General features: G+C 41.3%; 1 protein-coding gene across 3 annotated transcripts in view; it reads left to right on the top strand.

The window, feature by feature from the left end:
* SLIT3 (slit guidance ligand 3) overlaps positions 1 to 21,386 on the top strand; it is a 509,126-nt gene that overhangs the window by 394,878 nt on the left and 92,862 nt on the right. For all 3 annotated transcript variants that reach the window (XM_026098439.2, XM_064520837.1, XM_026098440.2), the window contains 4 exons: positions 5,182 to 5,325; positions 8,527 to 8,670; positions 14,143 to 14,306; positions 16,587 to 16,719. In XM_026098439.2, the coding sequence (XP_025954224.1) occupies positions 5,182 to 5,325; positions 8,527 to 8,670; positions 14,143 to 14,306; positions 16,587 to 16,719 (585 nt within the window). The remainder of the gene's footprint in view (positions 1 to 5,181; positions 5,326 to 8,526; positions 8,671 to 14,142; positions 14,307 to 16,586; positions 16,720 to 21,386) is intronic.

Here is a 21,386-nt window from a genome sequence, read left to right on the forward strand (position 1 = left end):
TCACTTCCACTGTAGCTAGGAAGGCTCCAAAATAATTTGGGGGAGTCATTAGCCTTTTGTTCCTCATGAGTGGTGTTTCATCTTGGTGTCTCCTCAGCTTATATTATGCTTAAATGTAGCTTTGGTTCATAATTTACACAACATACTCTGAGGTGGTCCATAATACTGGACCCTGAGGAAGATCCGCATTTTGCTCGTGTTCCAGATTTATGCTGGTGTGTGTTCTTCTGTCGCTCGAGCTCGGGCAGTTGCCCATGTCTGGATGCGTGTGGTTGCATAGCGCAGTTTCTCAGGTTTTTCGGTAGAATTCTGAAGGGAAGTGCTCAGTGTCATGGCATTGACATGACATATGGTTCTCCAGCGCGTATGTGTTCGAATAGTCTTTAGTTGTATACTCACAGGATAATTTTCAGCTGGAATCTTGTCCCAGTCCCTTGCTAGATTCCTGGTCCCTCAATTCAGTGCTGCCCCTCTTCTCTCCATGTTGGGTGTCCGCGTGAGGCCGGTGTCTGGTCCCGCCGTCCTCTGCCTTTTGCAACCATGGGGAACTGTTCTCGCCTTCACGCTCTGGCCACGCCAGGTTCCCCTCCCAGCCCCGGGCTCAGTCTCCCCAGCTCACTGCCTGGAGCTGTTTTCGGTAGCCTCTGCAGGTCTGTCCAGCGTCCCCGCTCCACCCGGCCAAGCAAGTTACTTCTGCCTACTGCCGTGGAGGACTAGGGTGAATTTTTGGATAGCGAAGCGTGCCCAGTCCCGTACTTTGCATAGTTAGTCGCTGTGTCCTGCATTCTCTTGAGCTAGAAGAATCCCTAAGGGGAAAAAAGTCTTTGGAGAATTAGCTGCTAAAATGCAAATTTTCTATAAAATATGTATTGCAATCTGCTCAAATTGTGGCAGGAATCTTAAATCTCTATTGTGCTATTTATTAAAGAATTATAATTCAGCCAAATCTTAACAGATTTTCACAGGGAAGATGTAGCCTTGGAGTAAAACACCAGCATGAATATCACAAATTCAAAATTTTGAAATTGTAATATATTGGAGTGCTTGGGGCTTTTCAAGGAAAGGTGACTAGACTTTTGAGATATGAGGAAAATAATATTTTGAGTAGCTTTATTTCCTGAAATAGGTGAACTTCCTTCTTTTGTTTAAAAAAAAAAAAGAAAAGAAAAAAGAAAACCAAAAAATTTCTACCTGAAAACCTGAAAGGGACATCTGACAGTTCATTCTGCTAAATCTTGCCAGTGTTACAAAATGAACACAAAATAAAGTCTTATAATGGGAAGTGTCCTGTCTTACGATGGAAGTGTCTTGGCAATAGCTAGTACTGCCACCCCCAACCTCTAATACAGAATTACCTTTTGAGGTTTAATTCTCCTGTAAATATTCCGCCTAGTCTGAATCTTATTGGATGACGTGTCGGCCTAGGATTTAACTCACTTTAGGTGCAAAATGAAATTGAGTCATGACAAAGTTTGCAGACTAGAAGTCATTTAAAAAAACAGAATCTCAAATTTCTTGAGGAAGTAGAAGTAATTTCTCTCCTTGGAAATTGCCGTTACCTGCTATTCTTTCCCCTGTGCATAAATTTTGCCACGGCAATTGAAGTTGCAGTCATCTGTCACTTGTTATACAGTAACAGACTTTATTTTGTGGCAGGGGAAAAAAGGGCTTTCTCAGTAAAGTTTTGGGAAGGGCTGTCCCTTCCAAGGCAGCCAGACTGTTGGGAGAAGCTGTGAAACTTTCTCAGCAAAAATTTTTCCTCCAGAAGGTTGTGTTGTGTTTTTCTTTCTAAAAATATAATCAACAACTCCAAACAAACCACCAGCAGACTGGCATATTCTAGGGAAAACCCCGCTCAGAACGTGTTGTTAAAATGCAAAAGGTACAAAATGTACGCTGAGCCCCAGTGTTCAGCGTTGGGCTGTGCTTTGGCGGTTGTGCTAGTGTGGAAGTTGTGCCCGTAACACAGCGATGAATAGCAAGAGAAAATGTTAAAATTGACCCAGCAGTTAACACAGGATGAATGCTTTTATTAAGTCTGAATAGAATCCAACTCAGTCTTTCATAGCTGTGTTGAAGTTATAAAATCAACAGAAATAATATTATTATAAATTTTAGCCCTAAAGTAAATAAATCTGACTGAAAAGTGAGCTGTGCGAACAATGTCACCTTGATAGCTTCCTAGATCTGCTCATTTCCTATTGAGAGCCCCACAAAAAGTAAACCCTGGGCTTTCCAGATGATTTCTTTTGACCTCTTTCCCAAAATATTAGTCTGGAAATAGGATTAATCTTTATCACCAGAGTAAATCAGGGAGTCCTTAAGCAAACAAAAGCCTTCTTCAGTGTCCAGGTTGACTGTAGGTTCCCATTTGAGTCCTGCCAGAGGACATAGGTATCTTAAGACATACTCATTTTCTTTTCCAACGTCTTCCTTTATATCCAGTACAATTCCCAACAGAAGCTTAGCATTGCTAGGGGATATGAGGCTTTTATATAACGGGAGTTTGCTGTAAAGTCTATCGGAAGTTTCTTCTGATAGGAAAACATAATTTTTTTTGCCATGGTCACATATGAAAGATTACTTTAGTGTTGGGAAAGATGGGCTAGGGCTCTCTGAGTTGCAGAGCAGGCAGAAGTTTCACTGGTTTTATTTTTCAAGGTTTTTATCAGCAGTTGACTATTTTTGCTAGTAAAGCTGGGCTGAAACGTATGTAATTTCTCATGTCTACTCTTCTAGTAGATCAGACCTTAGGGAGGATAGATTTTTGGAGTGAATAACTGCTGTCATCTACCAATTTTTTGTTGCATTCTGATAAGAAACACTTTAATTCAGGAAGGCAAATAAAGAAATCCAGCTTGGCAGAACGTCTACGTTAATGATGAGCCTACTGGGATTGCAGAGCAATGTCTCCTTTACCTATTTATTATCGTAAAACTTGTCTTTTCTCCGTCTTACAATTTTGTTTTCACCATAGCATTTAATACCAGATTTTCAGATCTTTTTCATGGGAAAAGTATATATAATTGGGTTCTTGTGAAACTACTAGCATATTTCTGGATAATGTTACGTTGTTGAAATGATCAGGCATTGCTGAGTGAAATGAATGAAGTTGCCTGTCTACAGAAGTTCTTGGGCTGCAGTGAAAATTCAGACTGGCTGGACTACATAAAGGAGCCAGTTCCTTTGCAGTTCATGGCCAGCCTTCTTCCCCACTGTTCACTTTTTCCATCTTGAGTATCTGATCGTCCATTAGGATTGCACCCATTTCTTAATATGTGTGACTAAATATCCTTTAGATAGTAAAAACTAGCTAACTAACAAAAGTTCTTCACTGCAATATAGGTCAGTTTACAAGCTGTGAATCAAAGATCAAAGTCTTTGTGTATTACAGTAACTCCTTTTCCCTTCCTACCACAAACGTTTGCTTATTTATTCCTTTATTTTTGTGCAAAGATACATCACGGGATGATCTTTACCAGGAAAGGAGTCATTGGGAGTAATTATTTATGCCAAGATTCAAAAGAGATGCTAAGCTATAAACATTTCCAGTAGACACTAGTTGAGCCACAAAATTAAATGCATGTGTCAGAATATCCTTCCTGGGCTTGCTTTGACACTGAACATAAACTCTACGTGTGAGTGTTAGCACAATGCACAAAACTTCTGGAAAGCAAAACCTGCATGTAAGTATTTATATACACTTTTATTTCATTTTTGGCTGATTGCTGGCATGCTCCTATTCTTCTGATCACAGAATGCACAAGAGGTGATGGGTCACATGCCGTATGGCCAGTATCTGACAGTTGCTCAGCAGACATAAACCAGCCTACTCAAGTTTCCCACATGAAACATACCTCCAAGATTCAATTTTTTCTTTTTTATTAAGTGATGACTTCTGCAAAGAGCAAGACCCCCAGTAATTATATCGGAGGCCAAGTTGTCCTGTGCCATGTCTTCTGTCAACTTGTATCCCAACGAAATTGCCTGCTCTCCTGAGCAGAGTAGCCCAGGCGCTAATCTGATACTTTGTCATTTGGTTTATATCACCTGGAACTGGATTTTGAAACTATTACTCATGCTGCGTTTCTGGTGGGATCATTTCTGGAATACGGTGTCATTCCGTATGAGTAACAGTGTTGGAATTTGGTGTCCTCTTTGGAGCAGCAGAATATCTTTTACTTTCTCTTTTTTAATGTAGACAGTAAAACAGAAATAGTGTTTCCTGTCATAAGCCTAAGCAAATAGGATTATTCATTGTAATCTATACAGGGCATCATTGTAGATGCTTGAAGGACTAAGACCCAAAGTTTTAAAGTGCTTTAGGCCTTCTATATACATTTTAAATAATTAAAAGTCATTTATTTTTATACATTTTGTCATTCAGAAGTTTTCTGTTCACTGGATTTTTCACAAATATGAAATATTCAGAAGAAGATTTATTTTGCATTTCCTCAGAACTTCATTTGACTTTCTAGATGGAAGTTCTGCACTGCTGATCTATAAGCAAACATCCTGAGACTGGGTATGCAGAGTAAATATTTAGCAAATAAATCTGCGTGTTGCTGCAGATGTGGTTGAGAATTAAGTGATACTCATTTCATTTTGAATGGTGGGGTTAAATTTAAGTGTCCGGGAGTTTGAGAGTGCACGTATTATAATTTGCATCAGATCTATGCCATACAGTTTTGTATGTTACTCGAATGCTGAGGTCTAAAACAGGTGCTGGTACACTAATTAAACACGGTCCATATATCAGTGTCTGGTCCATATTTCAATGGTAGTGACCATTAATTAACTTGTTCTGGCCAGATGAGCACCCAGCCGCCAGCAGGGTCCATAGTTTCCTGCTATGGACCAGATGTTATAAAACTCCACTTCTGGTAGCCCCAAGGTCCTTGTGAGCTGTAGTGAGGTCAGGTGTAAGAGGTTGCAATTCCACTAATTTGAATGTTCCAGATATACGTGATGCAAGTGTGTTTGTGAAGCCTGAAGGGGACTGTTTGGAAGTTCAGTACGTTTACGTTTGAGCCTCTGCGTGCTGTCCTTGCCGAATGCTCGTCTCCCTAGATGCTCGCTTCAAGGAAGATATCCTTCCTTACTGTCTCCTTCCACTGCGATGATGTATGTTTGGAGTAAAACAGTAATCTCTCTGTTATTATGACTGGTTTCCCCTTCCAGAAATCTGAGCAACAATAAGATCAAGGAGATCCGGGATGGCACATTTGATGGGGCTTCAGGAGTGCAGGAACTGATTTTGACAGAGAATCAACTGGAATCAGTGCATGGACGAATGTTTAGAGGCCTCACAGGGCTGAAGACATTGTAAGTGCAAAGACTTGCCTTTCTCTGTTCTTCTCTAACTTGAGCTGGAGTGCTCAAGGTCAGCAGTGCCTGCTAAAATCCCTGGTTTTAGGCCCTAAGGCAGGGTCTTGTGTCACTGTCATGAAGTCTTCTGTATAATTATAGTGCTGGGCAGATTTGAGATTTATCTGCTATTTCTGTGAAAAAGCAGGTTTCCAAGAGTTGCAGGAACAATGTCATTGTCATGTGCCAAATTTAGATAGTTTTAATCATTTAATACTTTTATTATTATTTCCTGTGGAAGAAAGGGCATGTAGGAAGATGCAAGCCTGTCTAGTGGTCCAACCCTACACTGCCCTTTCCCCCCGCAAATTGAAATTATTGGCCTGCTTAAACCAAACCTTGGAGAAGGATAGGAGTCTAGAAGATTTTTAAGATCCTGCAAACGATATGAAATCGGCAGTTAGGGGAAAAGAAAGACTCAAGGTATTGCTGCCACCAAAAGGCAGGTAAAGCTATAAGCCGCTTCTAGGTGGGCACAGCCAAGCCCTTGCAGTCCCTGCTGGCAGAAGGCCATTCAGGCTGCACAGATGTAGCGGCCGGTTAGCACGCGCCTGGTTTTGGACTAGCCATAGCACACTCTTTTTTGCCCATAGAGAGTACCATAAAATTATGCTTGGATGCAATATTACTGTGCCTGGGGTTGGAGAGAGCATGTAGGAGACGCAGAACACAAAAGCCTAAGAAATCAGTTTGATATTTTGTTTGCACTTAGCCCAACTTTGTAATTTGCTTTTGAAAATTAACACTCATACATAAACCGAAAAGAACTGTTTTTTTTCCTTTTAAAAATGTATTTTCCTTTTAAAAATTATATTGGGACAAAGTATCACAAATGCATAGAAAAATAAGGCCAGGCAGGATTTCAAGGTGGCATCTAATCCAGCCTTCTCCCCAATCCTGAGGAGCAAGCAGGGACTGGGCTTCACATGACGCAAAGACTCGTGCCAGATGATCTGTGTGATCTGTACCTGAAAAATATCTGCTCTTGCACAGTCTCCCTGCTGTAGAAAGAAAGAACTTGATTATGTGGCTGCTCTCAGTAAATAGGCTTTAGGATGCCAGAGGCAATTTAAAATCTGCAATTTATTCATTAGCAGCAAATGCTTCTTATGTTGCAAAGTATCATAGCACATTTTCTTCACTCCTTACTCAGGTATAAAATGAAATCCAACCTTCACCTGGAGGACTTTGGCCTGTAATGGCAAATAGGGAACTTTTCTTTTGCTGTTCCTTTAACATTATTTTTCTGTAGTTACAGCCATCTGTTCTTTGATTTAATGTATGCATTGTACTAAGGGAATTTAAAATACTGTCCATAGATACTAAATTAATTTTCATGCTGTAAAGCAGCCTGTGGCAGTGCTCCTGAACAAAATTCAGCATTTTTTAATAAAAAGATACTTAACATTCAAGCTGTCCTGCTGACCTGACCTACATTTCCCCCTAGCTGATAAAGCAGTCTAAATATACGCAGCATGAAATGAGGATTCGTAAGTATAAGTTTTCCTTCAGGAAGGGCACGCAGCGCATGGTGTACTGTGGTATAAATCCACAGGTTTTTGGCTTGAGGGACATACATTTCTATCCATTAATCGAATTTGAGCATAAAAATTCTGGCCTTTTATGAAGAAGCCACATTGACAGTATCACCGTCCAATTTTTAAAGACTCTATGTTTCCTGAAATGTAATAAATCACTGTGAAAGATGGGTTGGCATCCAGTCTTCCCGTCTTGCAGAACTGCTGGCTAATGCTTCACATATGGAATTGAGAAAATGTTTCCTACTGCTTCTGTCTGTGCGTTTCCAAAAGTGACATAAGCCGATAAGGGCCTTAGCTCACTTGTATACCACCTTGTTCCCTTTAGAGCTTGTGGTCTCGACCTGGCTTTCCACCAGCTTTGTACCTTCTGCGTAAGGTTTATGTCTGTGCCCTGCGATTCTTTTCTGACCTGGTTCCACCGCTGTTGCGACACCAAAACTCTTGAGACAGTGGTGGCCATGATAACTCTATTCAGAGAACATTGATGTGAAAGAAGGCATTATGGCCAGGCCTTTAGCAACACGTGTCTGTGATTACAAAGTGAATTTCCTCCCGGCTGCATCTAATCTCTCTTTGGTCTTTTTTTAAAGTGTCTACTGATGTAGTATCTAAATGCCCAGCTGGCTGATACCAATCTGAGATTTAAATCCAGACTTCTGGAGGAGTCTGAATTCATTGTTCACTATGTGAATTTGATGCCAAGGAATTAACTCTCCTCAGTTTAGAGGATCAATTCACAGCAACAGCAAGAGCTGTAGATACGTTGTGGATTCCTGGTGATAGACTTTAATTACTGGATAATATTTCACCTAGGTAGGAATATCACAACTGTGTAGTGATGTTCACAGACCCAGATGTTGATTGGCAGGAAGTGTAACAAATGACTCTTCAGCCTGTTTTGCTATGAAGAGAAACACGATACTGTAGCCTTTCAGATTAATTAGGCTTTATCACTGAGTACATTGTTACCATAACAACTCAGAGAGATGCATCTTCCAAAACACAGCATCTGGTACAAGCACTGAGCAAAGAGCATTTTAGAGGATGGTTACTGCTTTCTCTCTTGTCAATTAATGATTTTAATGAGATTTCAGAGCCTGCTTTTGGTCTGGAAATCTTTCCTAAGCTATTGCTTGACTCCTGCTAGGGATGCTGTTTTCTTCCATACTATTGCAGTGTGTGGATTACAAAAGTGTACATGATAGGAAGAGAAGTAATGCAGTTAGTACTGTTACGGTCACACATTTCTGACGGTCCCTATCAAGTGGTCTCTGAAATACAGCTTAGGTGGCTCTCAGATACTTAGTAAGTTAAAGCCCTTGGGTGTTTACTACAGGTTTGTCACTAGTCATAATTTTGCTACTAATTTCAGTACTAATTTCAGATGTGGAATTCCCATCAGCTTCTGATGATGTGTGGAACAAATGTGTTTTAAATTCGTGATTTCATGAATTCATTCAACGTTTACATGAGTCTTGCCTTCCTTTAGCTGTGTTGTACTTCAGCAATCAACGCAAACAGAGTCCAGTGCTTGCCTAGCTTCTATTGATCATCACCTCCTCTCCTGAAATTATATCCCCTTCCCAAATGTTCTAATTGCCTGTTTTAATCCTTGCAGGATGCTGAGGAGCAACTCTATCAGCTGTATAAACAACGACACCTTTGCGGGCCTGAGCTCAGTGAGGCTGCTTTCCCTGTACGACAACCACATCAGCACCATCACCCCTGGAGCCTTCAGCACACTAGTCTCTTTGTCTACGATGTAAGTTGTCTTTCTGTGGTTCAAATATGTCATGATACCATTATTCCATGCTCTCCTTTTAAGAAAACAGTGTCTGAGTTTCAAAATCAAAATGTTTAATTATTCATATGTGGAAAACCTAAATTCAGCTAATTTAGAGAATGAAAAAACCCATTCTACTGGAACTGCAGGTTTGAAGGATTCAAGGTGTGATTCAGAAAAAACATTGGAACAGAGTGGCTGAAAAAGCTTGGATGTTGCCAGCCTCAGGCAAGATGACTGCTGTTTACCCTGTCTTAGCCTAGTGCCGTGCACAATAGTTCACATAAAACAACCTCTGCAGGTTCACAAGTGCACCATACACTTTAGCTCTCCGAAGCTGCCTTAGTTTCAGTTAGAGTCTAGTTCTGGAAAAACGTTTCTTGGATTTCAGTTAAATTATTTAAATATCAGAAAAAATCTATAAAGTTTACTAGCCAGTGCTTAGATTTCCCCCCCCCCCAAAAAAGTTCATGCTGAACATGAATTTGAAGATCTCTACCTAAGCTTTTCTGCTCATTCTCTGCTATTTCTCAGCACAGCTCTGAAGTATTTCCCATGCTTTTTGAATATTTTTTCATTCTTTTCATACTGTGTCCATTTTAATGAAGTACAGGCTGATAAATATGAAGCGAAAGTCCGGTCTTTGTTTCCAGCTGTGAAAGGGAAGCCTGATGGAGCTGTTAATGGAAGCTGTCTGCTTAATTCCATTCACACTGCCCTGAAAACACATCCTAATTGTCCAACCAAAACAAACTTCTGGTGCTATCGCATTTCTGGTTTTGAAACTAGATTCCATTGTGTTTTACTCGCAGTATCCGTTTTTTAAAGGCTTTGGGGAAGATGGAAGTGCCGAGTCTCAGCTGTTTCATTGCTCACACTTTCAATTTTTTTGTTAGTAACTTTTCAGCAGCAAATAAATTCTCATTCTGACATGAGCTCAGTGCTGCATAAAGAACCCAGGCTCTTCCACCATTTCTTTTTCCTAGCCCAAAAGCCTCTTGAAGTTCATAGTGTATTCATACAAAGCTGATATTTATATCGTCCATTTTCAAGTCACAGGTCAAATCAAGTAGTACTGGCCAAAAGCTAGGCCTCACTGTGTTGCAAGCCATGCCCGTGGACCGGCCTGCCTGCCTGCTTCTTGCACCATGTCCTCTGTGTTTCCTTCTGTGGGTCCCTCCATAGCTGTGACGCTCTGAATTAGTCTATGAATTCTCTACCCTGTTTGCACTGGAATGGCTTTGTCATGTTTTCTTAGAGGACAGCCGATTTTCCTCTTTGTATATCGTTCAGGTGCAGATAAAGGAAATTACAATTTCTAGCATCAACAGTTACAGCTGCTGATAATTAGGCTGCATTGCTCTGGCACTGACTGTTATAATCGTGTCCGTCATGGCAGGTTCCTAGCTGTGCCTTGATGAGAAAGGTTGTTCTTTGACACTTTTTCACTGTGTTTGAGCCAGCATCCAGTCAAGTCAGGAGAAGGAGTGCTGTTGACTTCTTTAGACCTCGATTCAAGGCCAGAATGTTATTTCAGATGTAAATGCAAAATGCAGAAGTGTTAATTTCCTCACAGAACTCCATTGTAGGTGGTTATATCAAATAACACTACTGAAGATGTATAGTGTGACTACTTTTCCTGTTCAACCCACGCTTTGTGAGTTTGTCAGCTTTTTGTAATGACTCATTTTTGCATCTATTAATATGAGCCACATATTCCTACAAAGTTTAACCTTTCTTTCCATTTCCATCTTGCCATATTTACAGAACTTCAGAAAAAATTGCTCCTTTTGTTATTACCTCTTTGAGAGTCAGCCTTGTTGATGTTATCAAAACATGCACAGCTCTGAAAACAGTGCCGAGACTATAATGGTGTTGAGTAGGGGAAAAACATCTATTTTGTGAAGTATTGCAGAAAAATAGCTTTTTAAAATTATTTATTACTGTTTAAATTAGATATTTGGCATACTAGTTTCAAGTGTACTTGCACTTCTGCATATACTTTGTTCAGTAATGTCTTTCAGTCCTTACACAGTCAGGTGGGCGTGTTTGCAAGCAGAACTGTTCTTCCATGAATTAAACATGCAACGATTCTAGTATAAACTTAACTTATATTCTAGGATATATTTCCTGCCTAATTTCAACAATATCCAGATATGTTTCAGTAGGTTTTTCTAACAGGTCACCAGAATTCATTTAAATATTTAATATTTTATAGCTTCTTTGCAAATTTTAACAGAGATACTTGTCATTGGATATGCGTTTTTCTTTCCTCACGACTTCTGTTCACCCTTGATTTTAAAAATATGCCTATATCCATGATGAAATACTTATGAAGTTAATGTTAATAAGATGTCTTTGCTAAAAGCTTGATTGCTTTGCTTCTGTGTGAGTAGTTGAATCATTATTTTAGATGTAGGAAGTCTGATTACTAATTATTAATTTTTATGGCATTTTGACTGCCCAGCATTACTGTGTGTGGTTTAAGAACTCTATTTGAATAGCCCCATTCAAAGATAAAGCTTTTGCATTGGTCTCTCCAAACTTTCAGTTGTTTGACATGTAAATTAGGGAAGCTCTTGCCGAATGTGACGTGTTAGAGATCCTTGATCTTATGTTTTTTTCCAAGACTTGCATCAAAATCTGCCATGGAAACAGCATGTATGTGGGCATATGTGTCAGCTTCATACTACATAAAAGCAAAAAAATCAAAATTTTGTTTTTAAATTTAATCTAAATTTTAATTTAAAATTAAATTTTAATTTTAATTAGAATTAAAAAGATCAAGCTGCTCAAAGCAGCTGGGCAAAGGAAAGAATGTAGGTGGTGCTGAAGGTGACAAGGGGACATGTATAACGTGTGAGAAGATAAATTTGTCCTTTATTCCCAGATTTATTTTCTTTTCAAAACGATGGATTTGTTTCTCTGTTTATTCATTTTGTGTGTAGGAATTTACTTTTTGTTAACTTCTCAAGAGAAACATAATTCCAGTTCTACTCCCAAGAATTTAGTAAATTTTAGGTTGTATGTTAACCTGTGTTTGCCAAGAAGTGAAGGAGGGTTTGTGGATAGTTACCGCTGCTCAGCTAATGTGCAGTAGCGCATTAAGTCGAGGCAACTTCTGTAGAATGGGTATAATTACTATTTGATGGGAGCATTTTATAGTTTGAACACGTGAATGTTTTTGAAGGCTTTTGATATGTCCTGAGAAGATGCTCTAGATGTGCAAAATGTTGCATTTGGAGCTGTGGGTTATTCAGAAGCCTGGATATATACACCTGCTGTTTGCCTCTGGTTGTGGCTTATTTTGTTCCATGGATTTGTGTCATGGAAGTTGCTCTGTGAGTGTGATCTCACTCTCTTCCATCAGTGGAACAAATGGCCTTTGAAGCATTGGTTCACTTAGCTTTGGAGGTTTAAGCACTTCATTTAAACCCTCTGCTCACACCAAAGTGTGTCAGTATGGAAAATATACAAGGCATCCTGCATGCAGTCCCATTATGCATTAAAGGAAGTGGAAAACAATTTGGCAGGAATATAACCAGACTTGGAGTGGTGCTTTCAGTGCTTGTCTGCACATTCTGTGAAAGCCCCTCTGTAACCCATCCATTTTCTGACCTTTACACACTGAATTAGCCTTGCTGTTGAATCCTAGGCATCATGACTAGGTTGGGTTATATCTATTATTAAATATTATGCTGAGTTTTCTCCCATCCCATTGCCCCTCTACGTAATGTTCAATAGTTTGTACTAGACCCCAATGGAATTACACACCTGAAGCTCCAGGCTATTGCAGTGATTGAGGTGCGCTTTTTTGCAATGCAGTGAGCAGCTGTAAATCATACCGCGGGTATGTGATACTGGCCTAGAACCTCTGTAATTTAGCAATTGATTTGGCTTTGTTTTCTTACTGCCACATCTCAGCTGCACCAGATGTTTTTGTCTTCAGTGCTGTTGCGTTCTTAAGGAATTGTTTGGCTGAAAGTCTGATGTGATTTTTGACTATAGGTTGAGGTTTGTAAAAGTATCTTGCAGTTGAAGACTTCTAAGGTCTTCAGCTACTACACCTGCACTTGAAGTGCGTGTGAGCAGAACCTACTCTTTTAGAACTTTAGCTTTTTCATCTTTAAAATATGCTGCCCTATAGAGGAGTTTCATTATTATCTTCTTCTCTCCCAGAGAGAAGATAACCCGCAGATGTATTCACATATGATGTGAGAATTCCATAAACGTTAGTTTGGATCCCTCATTTTCCAGACATAGGGCTCTGACAGCTCATTTTTCTTCCATGAGGCAACCCGAGACGATTCTCCCTGGCTTTGTATGTAAGATAGTCAATCTCCGTTTCACCAGGAACATCAGCCTCTTTCCTTCATCTGAAGTTCAGTCATAAAAATATCTTAGACACAAATTATGTATAGGCGTTTTGGTACAGGACTCCATTAACAGTTTTATCCTGAAGACTCTCAGCTCTTATTCTAATTAGCTTAGAAGGATGATTGCTTAAAAGAAATGTCACCTTACACGCCTTTCATTCCAAGGATCACAAGCTATTAAGAAATACAAATGAGTAATATTTTTTCTGTACTGACTTTATCTATGATACAGGTGCTCCACAGAGAAATTGCTATGACCTCTGTGTTTTCACTGGTTGATGACAGGGTGGATAGGGCTTTCCTTTCCTAAAAACTGCTAGCCTAAGTTGCACTAAGAATCCCTCCCTCGCAGGGAGGCTATCGAATGGTTACTTTGGGTCCTGCACACCGCAGTGCCTCAGCTAGGCTGCAGCTGCATTTGCAAGGTATTTCGGGAGCTGTAGCAAGATTTCATGTAGGCTTCACAAAATTCACAGGCCGGTGGGTCTTATGCTTTTCACTGCAGATACACTGACCTTAGAAAGCTGGATGAGAAGTGGCTCAAGCCTACATCCTGCTCAAGTGCTGCCTCATATTTCAGAAGAATATATATATGTGTGTATATGTATATTTGTATACATATACAGTGTGCTATCCTTACTATTTCTGTATAGTGGGGCTAAACTTTATCCATAGCATTCCCTGAGGAATCACACTTAAAGTCATGGATATGTGGATGTAATGTGTGAGGTGAGTTTAGACTTGAGTATGAGCTGTAGCTTGAGTCAAAATACACCATAAACACAGCCCTGGTGCTGATATAACTATATCTAAATAAGGAATTTGAGCAGTAAGTACTTTGGTTTATATATATGTGTGTGTATATATATGTATGCATGTGTGCGTATATTATAATTACAACCCTGGTCCCAATATAAAATCTGGGTAGAAAATGCCTGATCCGTAGAGCAGAGCAGGATCTCACTGAAACAGATGGCAGGAAGGAGGTTGGGCTTGGAACCCCTCATCTTTCCGTAGTTACTTAAGTATTTCTGTATGTTCATGTTCAATGCAATTATGTTTTGTTCCATTTCAGTAATTTGCTGGCTAACTCCTTTAACTGTAACTGCCACTTGGCTTGGCTGGGAAAATGGCTGAGGAAGAAGCGAATTGTCAGTGGAAATCCACGCTGCTTGAAACCTTTTTTCTTAAAGGATATTCCAATCCAAGATGTCGATGCCCAGGACTTCACCTGTGATGGTAAGAAAATCCAACTAGATTTGGCATTTATGATAATGTTGACGTCTCTGTGAAGGCCTCCCTGCCTATCAATTAATGCTGCCTAGTGAACTTTTCAGTTTAGTGGTGAGGGAGACAGCTATCCAGAGCTGAGGGTCATCGTTCCCTATCAGAAGTTCATTTTTATTCTTGATTTCCAGCTTCTGCATTTCTGCCATCTGCACCTAAATATAATAACTTTTTTCCTTAAACCGTGCCAGTCTGTCCCTGGCCATATATGCTGGTAGATAAATGCTCTGCTTTGTATAAACATAGTATAATCCTGGCCCTTCCTCCCACTTCCTTATTCATAGAACTGGTTAGAATTCTTTAAAGCCAGTGGAAATGATGGTTGTTTGGAAAGTCTTTTAGATTTTGGGGGTTGTTCAATTTCAGCAATAGCAGGGATAAATATAGGGAAATGAAAAAAAATAGATACTACGTGAAATGACTCTGTGATGCTTAGTTCTTTGCAGTGTCCATATAGGTAAAAACAACAGCAACAACAAAACAAACAAACAGAAAACCTGTAGAAATTTCCCCCATTAGGAAGGAGGATGGTAAACACTGAGAAATGAGTGATGCAACATTTGATAGGGTTTGCATTCTCCAGGCAAAACCCTTGCCTCTCTCTTCTGATCAAGCAGAATTTAGAGATCATCATAAGGAGAAAAACCGATGAATCCACTGCTGCTTTGCCTCGCAGGCTGTGGTCGCTCATTAAGTCCTGATGTACTGGAGCTGCAGGTTGTCATCCCTCTGAGGAGACTGTAGGAGCGATGGGAATTTCCTACTTAGTGCAGAAGGGAATTCCTGTGCTAGTCCAGCAGCCCAGCAGCAGGCCCAGGGGCTCGGGCTCAGGGCTCTCGGGACCCGCATTTAGTCACTAAAGAATGACTGGCTTTTAGTTTGGAAAAAAAAAAATCCTGGGCAACAAAATAACATTCCACACTTAGCTTTCTGTGTTGCATGGACACTCAGATGGCCGTAACGGAGGAAAGGTAGCTGGTGGCAGCATGTAAAACGCAGAATATGGGGGGAAATCAAATATGCTAGAGAAACCTGCTTCTTCAGCATGTTTATGAAGGGCTTTGAATTTTGTTTCTAGTAGTAAAGTTCAGCTGGGGAGAAGGAGGAAAAAAATTTCCCTGTTCTTCTGTAGGCTGGCTGTGCTCCTCCGTCGCTCTGCGTACAAATGGCTCCCTCGCCATGCATTTTTGGACAGTTCTTCCATTGTGTGGCAGGAGCGCCAGTCTTGCTCTGTAATCTCAATGCTCTTGGGTGTATCCAGCAGAGAGGAGGAAGAAGCAGATCTGTCTCAATTAGTCCTTGCATCAGCTTTTAAAAAAAAGAACGAAGGCCCCGGAGGATGGTAGCTGCATGATCGGGAGGCAGCACCGTGCGTGCCTCGGTGCTGGGGCCGCCCTGGCCCGCGGGCGTTGGCGTGCCTCCTTCCACCGTCACCGTCACCTACGGGAGGCACCACTGACACTTGCCTTTCACGTGCTGCGTTTGCCTTATGTTTTGCAAAGCCTGTTATTTTGGGGGAAAACCCACGCTTTAATGCTCTCAAGTTCAAAGACTTGGTTTCTTCTACACAGACCCTATTGTTCCTCAATTACAAGACTTAATCTGCTCTTTATGGAACTGCGAATCTGTTTTTGGAGACTGTCGATATTTTTGTGTGTGCACAGATGGATCACCAGCAGTTTGAAGTATGCTGCTTAGTTTGTTGTTGGCTCAGTTATCCTCGTGAAAAACAATGAAGTTTTTCAGTTCCAATGGTAAATGAAGTGCCAGGCTGACATTAAAAAATACAAAATTAACAGCTGAAAGCTTTATTAAAAAAGTCTTGTAACGCATAATGGTGAATGTCATCTGTGTAGATCAGTTGAAGGGTAACATTCTGGTAAAGTTCACCATTTCAGCTAGTGCATCCGGAAGGTGGGGGCAGATTTGGGTTTTACCTAACTCATTTACTGTAATTTGTAAAGCTGCACAGTAGTAGATACCACTTGGATAAAATTATTTCTTTGAAAATATTAGCATCCAATATTTGTGTTCCAAGTCCAACATGCTGCTTGTTGCCTCAAGAACCTGCATCATCAGGTGGATGCCAAGTATTGGAAGCTAATTTAAAATATTGTGCTGGTTGTACAGATTCAGGGATGTCCCTGCTTGGTCCTTGCAAGCTGTTATCTCTGAAGGCTCTAGGCTGTAAAGCTGATTTCCTTCCGTAACGCCGGGTGCTCTCCTCCGCAGGTAACGACGAGAGCAGCTGCTCGCTCTCTCCGCCCTGTCCCCCGCAGTGCACCTGCCTGGACTCGGTGGTGCGCTGCAGCAACAAAGGGCTGCGCGTCCTGCCCAGAGGGATTCCCAAAGACGTGACCGAGCTGTAAGTGACGTTTTACGTAGCTCCTTTCCTGCAAAGTTCATAAAGTGACGTGGTGGGGAGGCTTCGTAGGGCCCTGGGAGTTTTTGCTTTGATTCTCGGTGTCTTGACTGTTGTGGTCTTCATCCTTCTTCCTCCCTTGGCTGAATGCATTGCTCTGCAATGGCAGGAGAGTCCTTGCACCCATTAGTTCTGCGCGTGGGGAACAAACGCCTACGCTAGTACTGAACGATCCTTTGGTGGGGCTGAGCAGCCTGAGTTCACAAGGGGCAGTTTGAAAGGGTGATGGAAATACATTCCTGACCTACACATATGTGAGTTAATTATCCTCTGAGGAGAGGAGAAAAAAAAAAATAGAAAGCAAGCCAGTGGTGGAAACAAACAGTGGATTCTTTTCTCCAAACCTCATGAAATGGCTAAAATAACAAATAATTAGATTAAATTGTAAAGTAAACTTGTTTGAGTTGAGAACCATCTTTCTAGCTGTCTTTTCTGCTACCACTTGCGATGAATTTATACTGGGTTTTGGTTCTTTCCATGGAAAGAAAATGCAGTGGGGGAACTGCTTGGCTTAAACAGTTGACAATAGAAATAGAGAGTTTTTCCCTTTAGGTCCTTATTCAAATCTGTACCAGGTGAATTGTTACTGAGAGTTGTTACAATCTGATGGACGTTTTTGTATTAGTTGGTTGAGTTGGTGTGTTCAGTGAATTTCCTAATGAGTGGAAATCTGCTGCTGCGTTACTCTGATTAGCAGTGAGGTAGCTGATAGATGACATGCTCCCTTCACAGCGGAAGGGGCTTTGCGCTGTTATTACCGAGACTGCAGTCAAATGCAACGCTTTGCTGTTTAATGAGGAGTGGACTGAAAGCATGTGTGGGAACTCAAAGTAACATGGGTATTTTGCATAAATGAATGCATCATTGGGACCACTGTTAATCAGGGCATGGTTAATAGTAGTTTGAATTAAAAGCGAAGTTCCAGCCCATGTTACCTTTATATTACCATGAATGATAAAGACTCTGCAAGGTTGTTTCTGCCCTGTTCTTGTTCAGGTCTCATTATTGCTTTTGAGTATGATTTGCCAACAGTAAGATATCGCAGATGTTACTTTGATTTCCACTGCCACACTAAGGAATCTTTATGTTTAAATTTTGCATATTCAGTGTACTGATACTATCTGATACACTGACAACATAACTTTCAGAAAAGGAGTGAAATTAATCTCACATTCTTGAAAACTGCTATATTTCTTAAGCTCTTCCTTGGCAAATGAGGCAGCAGACTGGAAGTGAGCAGTCTGAGTTCACGGGAATTTATGTGAATGTCTTCTTCAGAAGGAGCCGCTTGGCTGTGCCAGCCTCTTCTTGGGCTTTCTGCTTCAAATCCAGAAATGTGTCAGCTGAACACACTCAGCCATGGACTGGCTGGCTCCAAATTTCTCATGTTCTGCAAATACAACCTTGAATCTGTCTCAGTTGTCTCCAGATTCAATCCTGATCTCTCCCTTCTGTCTTTCCACCAACATGAACTGAGCTCCTTATTCGTGTCTCTACCAGAAGATGAGCTTCAGGTACCAGAGCAAAAATTTTTATGTGTTTCTGAAAACTGTGACAAGACTGAAAAGAAAAAGAGAAAATCAGTCTTACTTGCTTTCCCTCCGCTTCCAGATTGTGTTGAAGATGTTGTCCATAATCTAGAAGACTCTCTCATCTAGGTCCCCAGTTGCATCAGAGGACAGAGATTTCAGCAAGGGGTGAAAAGGGGACACAGGTATAAAGATCCTCCTGTCCTCGTCACCATGGCTCCCTCCCCGCACAAGGCCGGAGTGACCATGCAGGGCAGCGGTTTCGTGGGATTTTTATGAATGTTCCTGTCTGGCATTTATAAACTACCATTATTGAAGTGCTCATTTACAAGGCACATTAGCTACAGATGCACAAAAACACAACATAGTTGAAGAAAAAGCACTGCCATTTATCTAGAGAGACCAATCTGTTAAGGCTGAATATAGCCTTCTCAGATGTTCTTTAAAATTCTTTCAGAGACCTTGAAATAGCCTTAAGACGGGAATTCTTTCATTGCAGCAGGTATTAAATAACAGTGTGCTAAACTGAACATACCTCTTGCACAGGCACCTAGGGAAAATGCTACCCTCCACTGGGTAGAGCTTCACTGTACCCCAGTCCTGCAAGAAGGTCACCAGCAATGTTTTATTGCATGGTGGACTGGACGCTTTGGCTCATGCCTTCCAGCTTGCCTCCTGAGTTTCTGTTCTGCATGTGTTTCGTAGACAAACGCTGGAAACCGGTGATCTCCTGCATTTTCAGATGGGAATGGTGGGCAGCGTAACAGGCCTGGTTTGCACAGCCTTTGGGAGGAGGCACTACCAGGCAGGGAGGGCTTCCAGGTAGAATAATGTTGAAAAGACGACTAGGTATCCTGGCTTTTTAGAGGGATAATAATGTAAGAAATTTCTATTTCCCAGTGTTTCTTTCACAAAACCCTGTTGCCAAGGTCAAGCCTTCTTTTGGCTTCCTGGAAGAAGGAAATGTTATTTCTTGCAAGTTCGTTTGCTGCAGATTTGTGTACTGCCTATGTTTTTTCCTGCTGCTTACGTGCTCTGACGAGAAGCCTCAGTTCTTTGAACATAATCAGTTTTCTAGTCCAGATGTTTTGAAGTAAAATACTCATGCAACGAGCTAGTTTGCAGCTTAGCCTTGCTCCTGCTTAGTGTCCTAGGCTTTCCTTTTCTTCCTTTTTTTAAATCTGACCACGATTCCTGTGCTCTTTTTCCTTTAGCATGTTACTTTAGTGTGCGAGTGCTAGAATTTTCTTTTTTTTACAGAACTGTGGTCTATTTCTAATCAAGTCTGATCTGACAGTGTCCAGCTGTTTTTATGGACCTACAGCAAATAATAACTTGCACTGGGGAAAAAGTTGGAGGCAATTATGTTGACAGTGTGTATAAGTTGTAACATAATGAGCATGGTGTATTTTAGAATAAATATATACTAATCATGTCGTCTCTAGACTCCAAATGTTGTCATGACACTGAGCTATATGATAGCAGTGATGGGGTTATTAGAAAAACGTGTGTCCATACATCATTTTTAGTGATTCTTTTGCTTTCCATTTATATGAATATACATTAATATTTTCACTTACTTTTGTCATTTCTCTTTCTCTCCTCCCAAACCTTCTCCCTCCCGCTGGCTGTCTCCACTTGTGGATGTCCCACCTGACCTTTGCGTTGTCCCCTCTCCTGGGGTGTTTTTCGCTCCGGTTTGTTCGTTTAGCCTGCACGCTCTTCCGCGACCTGTCAATAGAGCGGTTTTGCAAGCGGCCAAGCTGCCAATTAGCGGAGGGATCCCATCCAGCTGCTTCTTAGCAGCTGGAGCTGGAGGAGCTTCCTCTCCTTTCCCTACCCCGGGCTGCTGCCTGCCGCTGCCTTCTCCTGTTGCCAAGATTGTTCTGACGATGGCTCCTGCCTTCCAGAGCGTTCGCTGGCACGTCTGCGTGGGGTCATTCACTCCCTCGTCCAAGGCTCTAGTGCCTCGTGACCAAAGTAGTGCCTCGAACGTGGCCCACACAAATCGTTGCAATGATGTATGCTGTAAGCAGTTAGCTATGGTATGTGTGGACTGTCTTAACAATCTACTGCAATTTTTCCATAGTCCTATATTGCTGCTGATCAAAGGGATAACGCTGAAGTGAGATATCTGATAAAAATCATCTGCTTCGGGATGCAAATGCCATTGCGTGTCTGGGAATCGGCACTAACCCTGAACGCAGGCTGCAGCGAGTTTTCCTTCGGTAATAAAGGAGAGAAACGGTTTAGCTCAAGGCTTAGACTTAGGCAGTCATGTGTCGTAAAAGGCTTTACAGCCTGCTTAATTCACAGTAACAGGGAAACTCTTCCAGTTGGAGAATGGATCATTCCGTAGAAGGATATTTGAGTTGCAGATAAAACAGAGGAGTTAAATCTGTGCTTCAGATCTGCCAGCTTGGGGAAGGGAAATAAGTCAATAGCACCAAACTGAGTTCTGAGGGACCGATGAAGTCTGAGCGCGTGTCGGAAAGCCAACTTTAGCACTGACAGAGGATAAAGGTGAATGTCGCTTCTGGGCCTGCGCTGCCCTGCCCGATGCGGTCAGGTCTCTGCGTCTCGCGGTCTGAGACACAAGCGCAGCAAAATCCAGAGCCCAAATTTGCCAAAACTTTAGGATATTCAAGATCCAGACTGGTACATAGATCCATACACAAATTCGGTATCTTCTCCAGAAACTGTAACTAAAGCTCTTAAAATTCCTGTCTTGCCAGTGTTTTCACGATCCAACTCTCTTTAGAGCACCTTTATTAGGAAATTACACTCCCCTCAGAATTCCAGGTGCTGGGCAGCTGCGTTAAAATGTTTAGACTATAACTTGATTTTAGAGCTACATAAAATTGGCAGGTAGCTTCTCTTTTTTTCTTAAACGTTCTATATGATATATTTAAAGAAATGAAAGACAGGCTTTATGCCTTTTCAGTTACTGTCTGAGAACTGATTTCCCTCTTCAGCCTGTTGTGCCGAGGCAAGCCGTGAGGCTCGCGCAGGCTAAGGAGCAGCCTGTCCTTGTAGGTGGGGGGGGCATCTTATGAGAACACAGACACATGTTTCTGTGGT

This window comes from Dromaius novaehollandiae, chromosome 15 (genome assembly GCF_036370855.1).
Source record: "Dromaius novaehollandiae isolate bDroNov1 chromosome 15, bDroNov1.hap1, whole genome shotgun sequence".
In the NCBI taxonomy this organism is placed as follows: Eukaryota; Metazoa; Chordata; class Aves; order Casuariiformes; family Dromaiidae; genus Dromaius; species Dromaius novaehollandiae.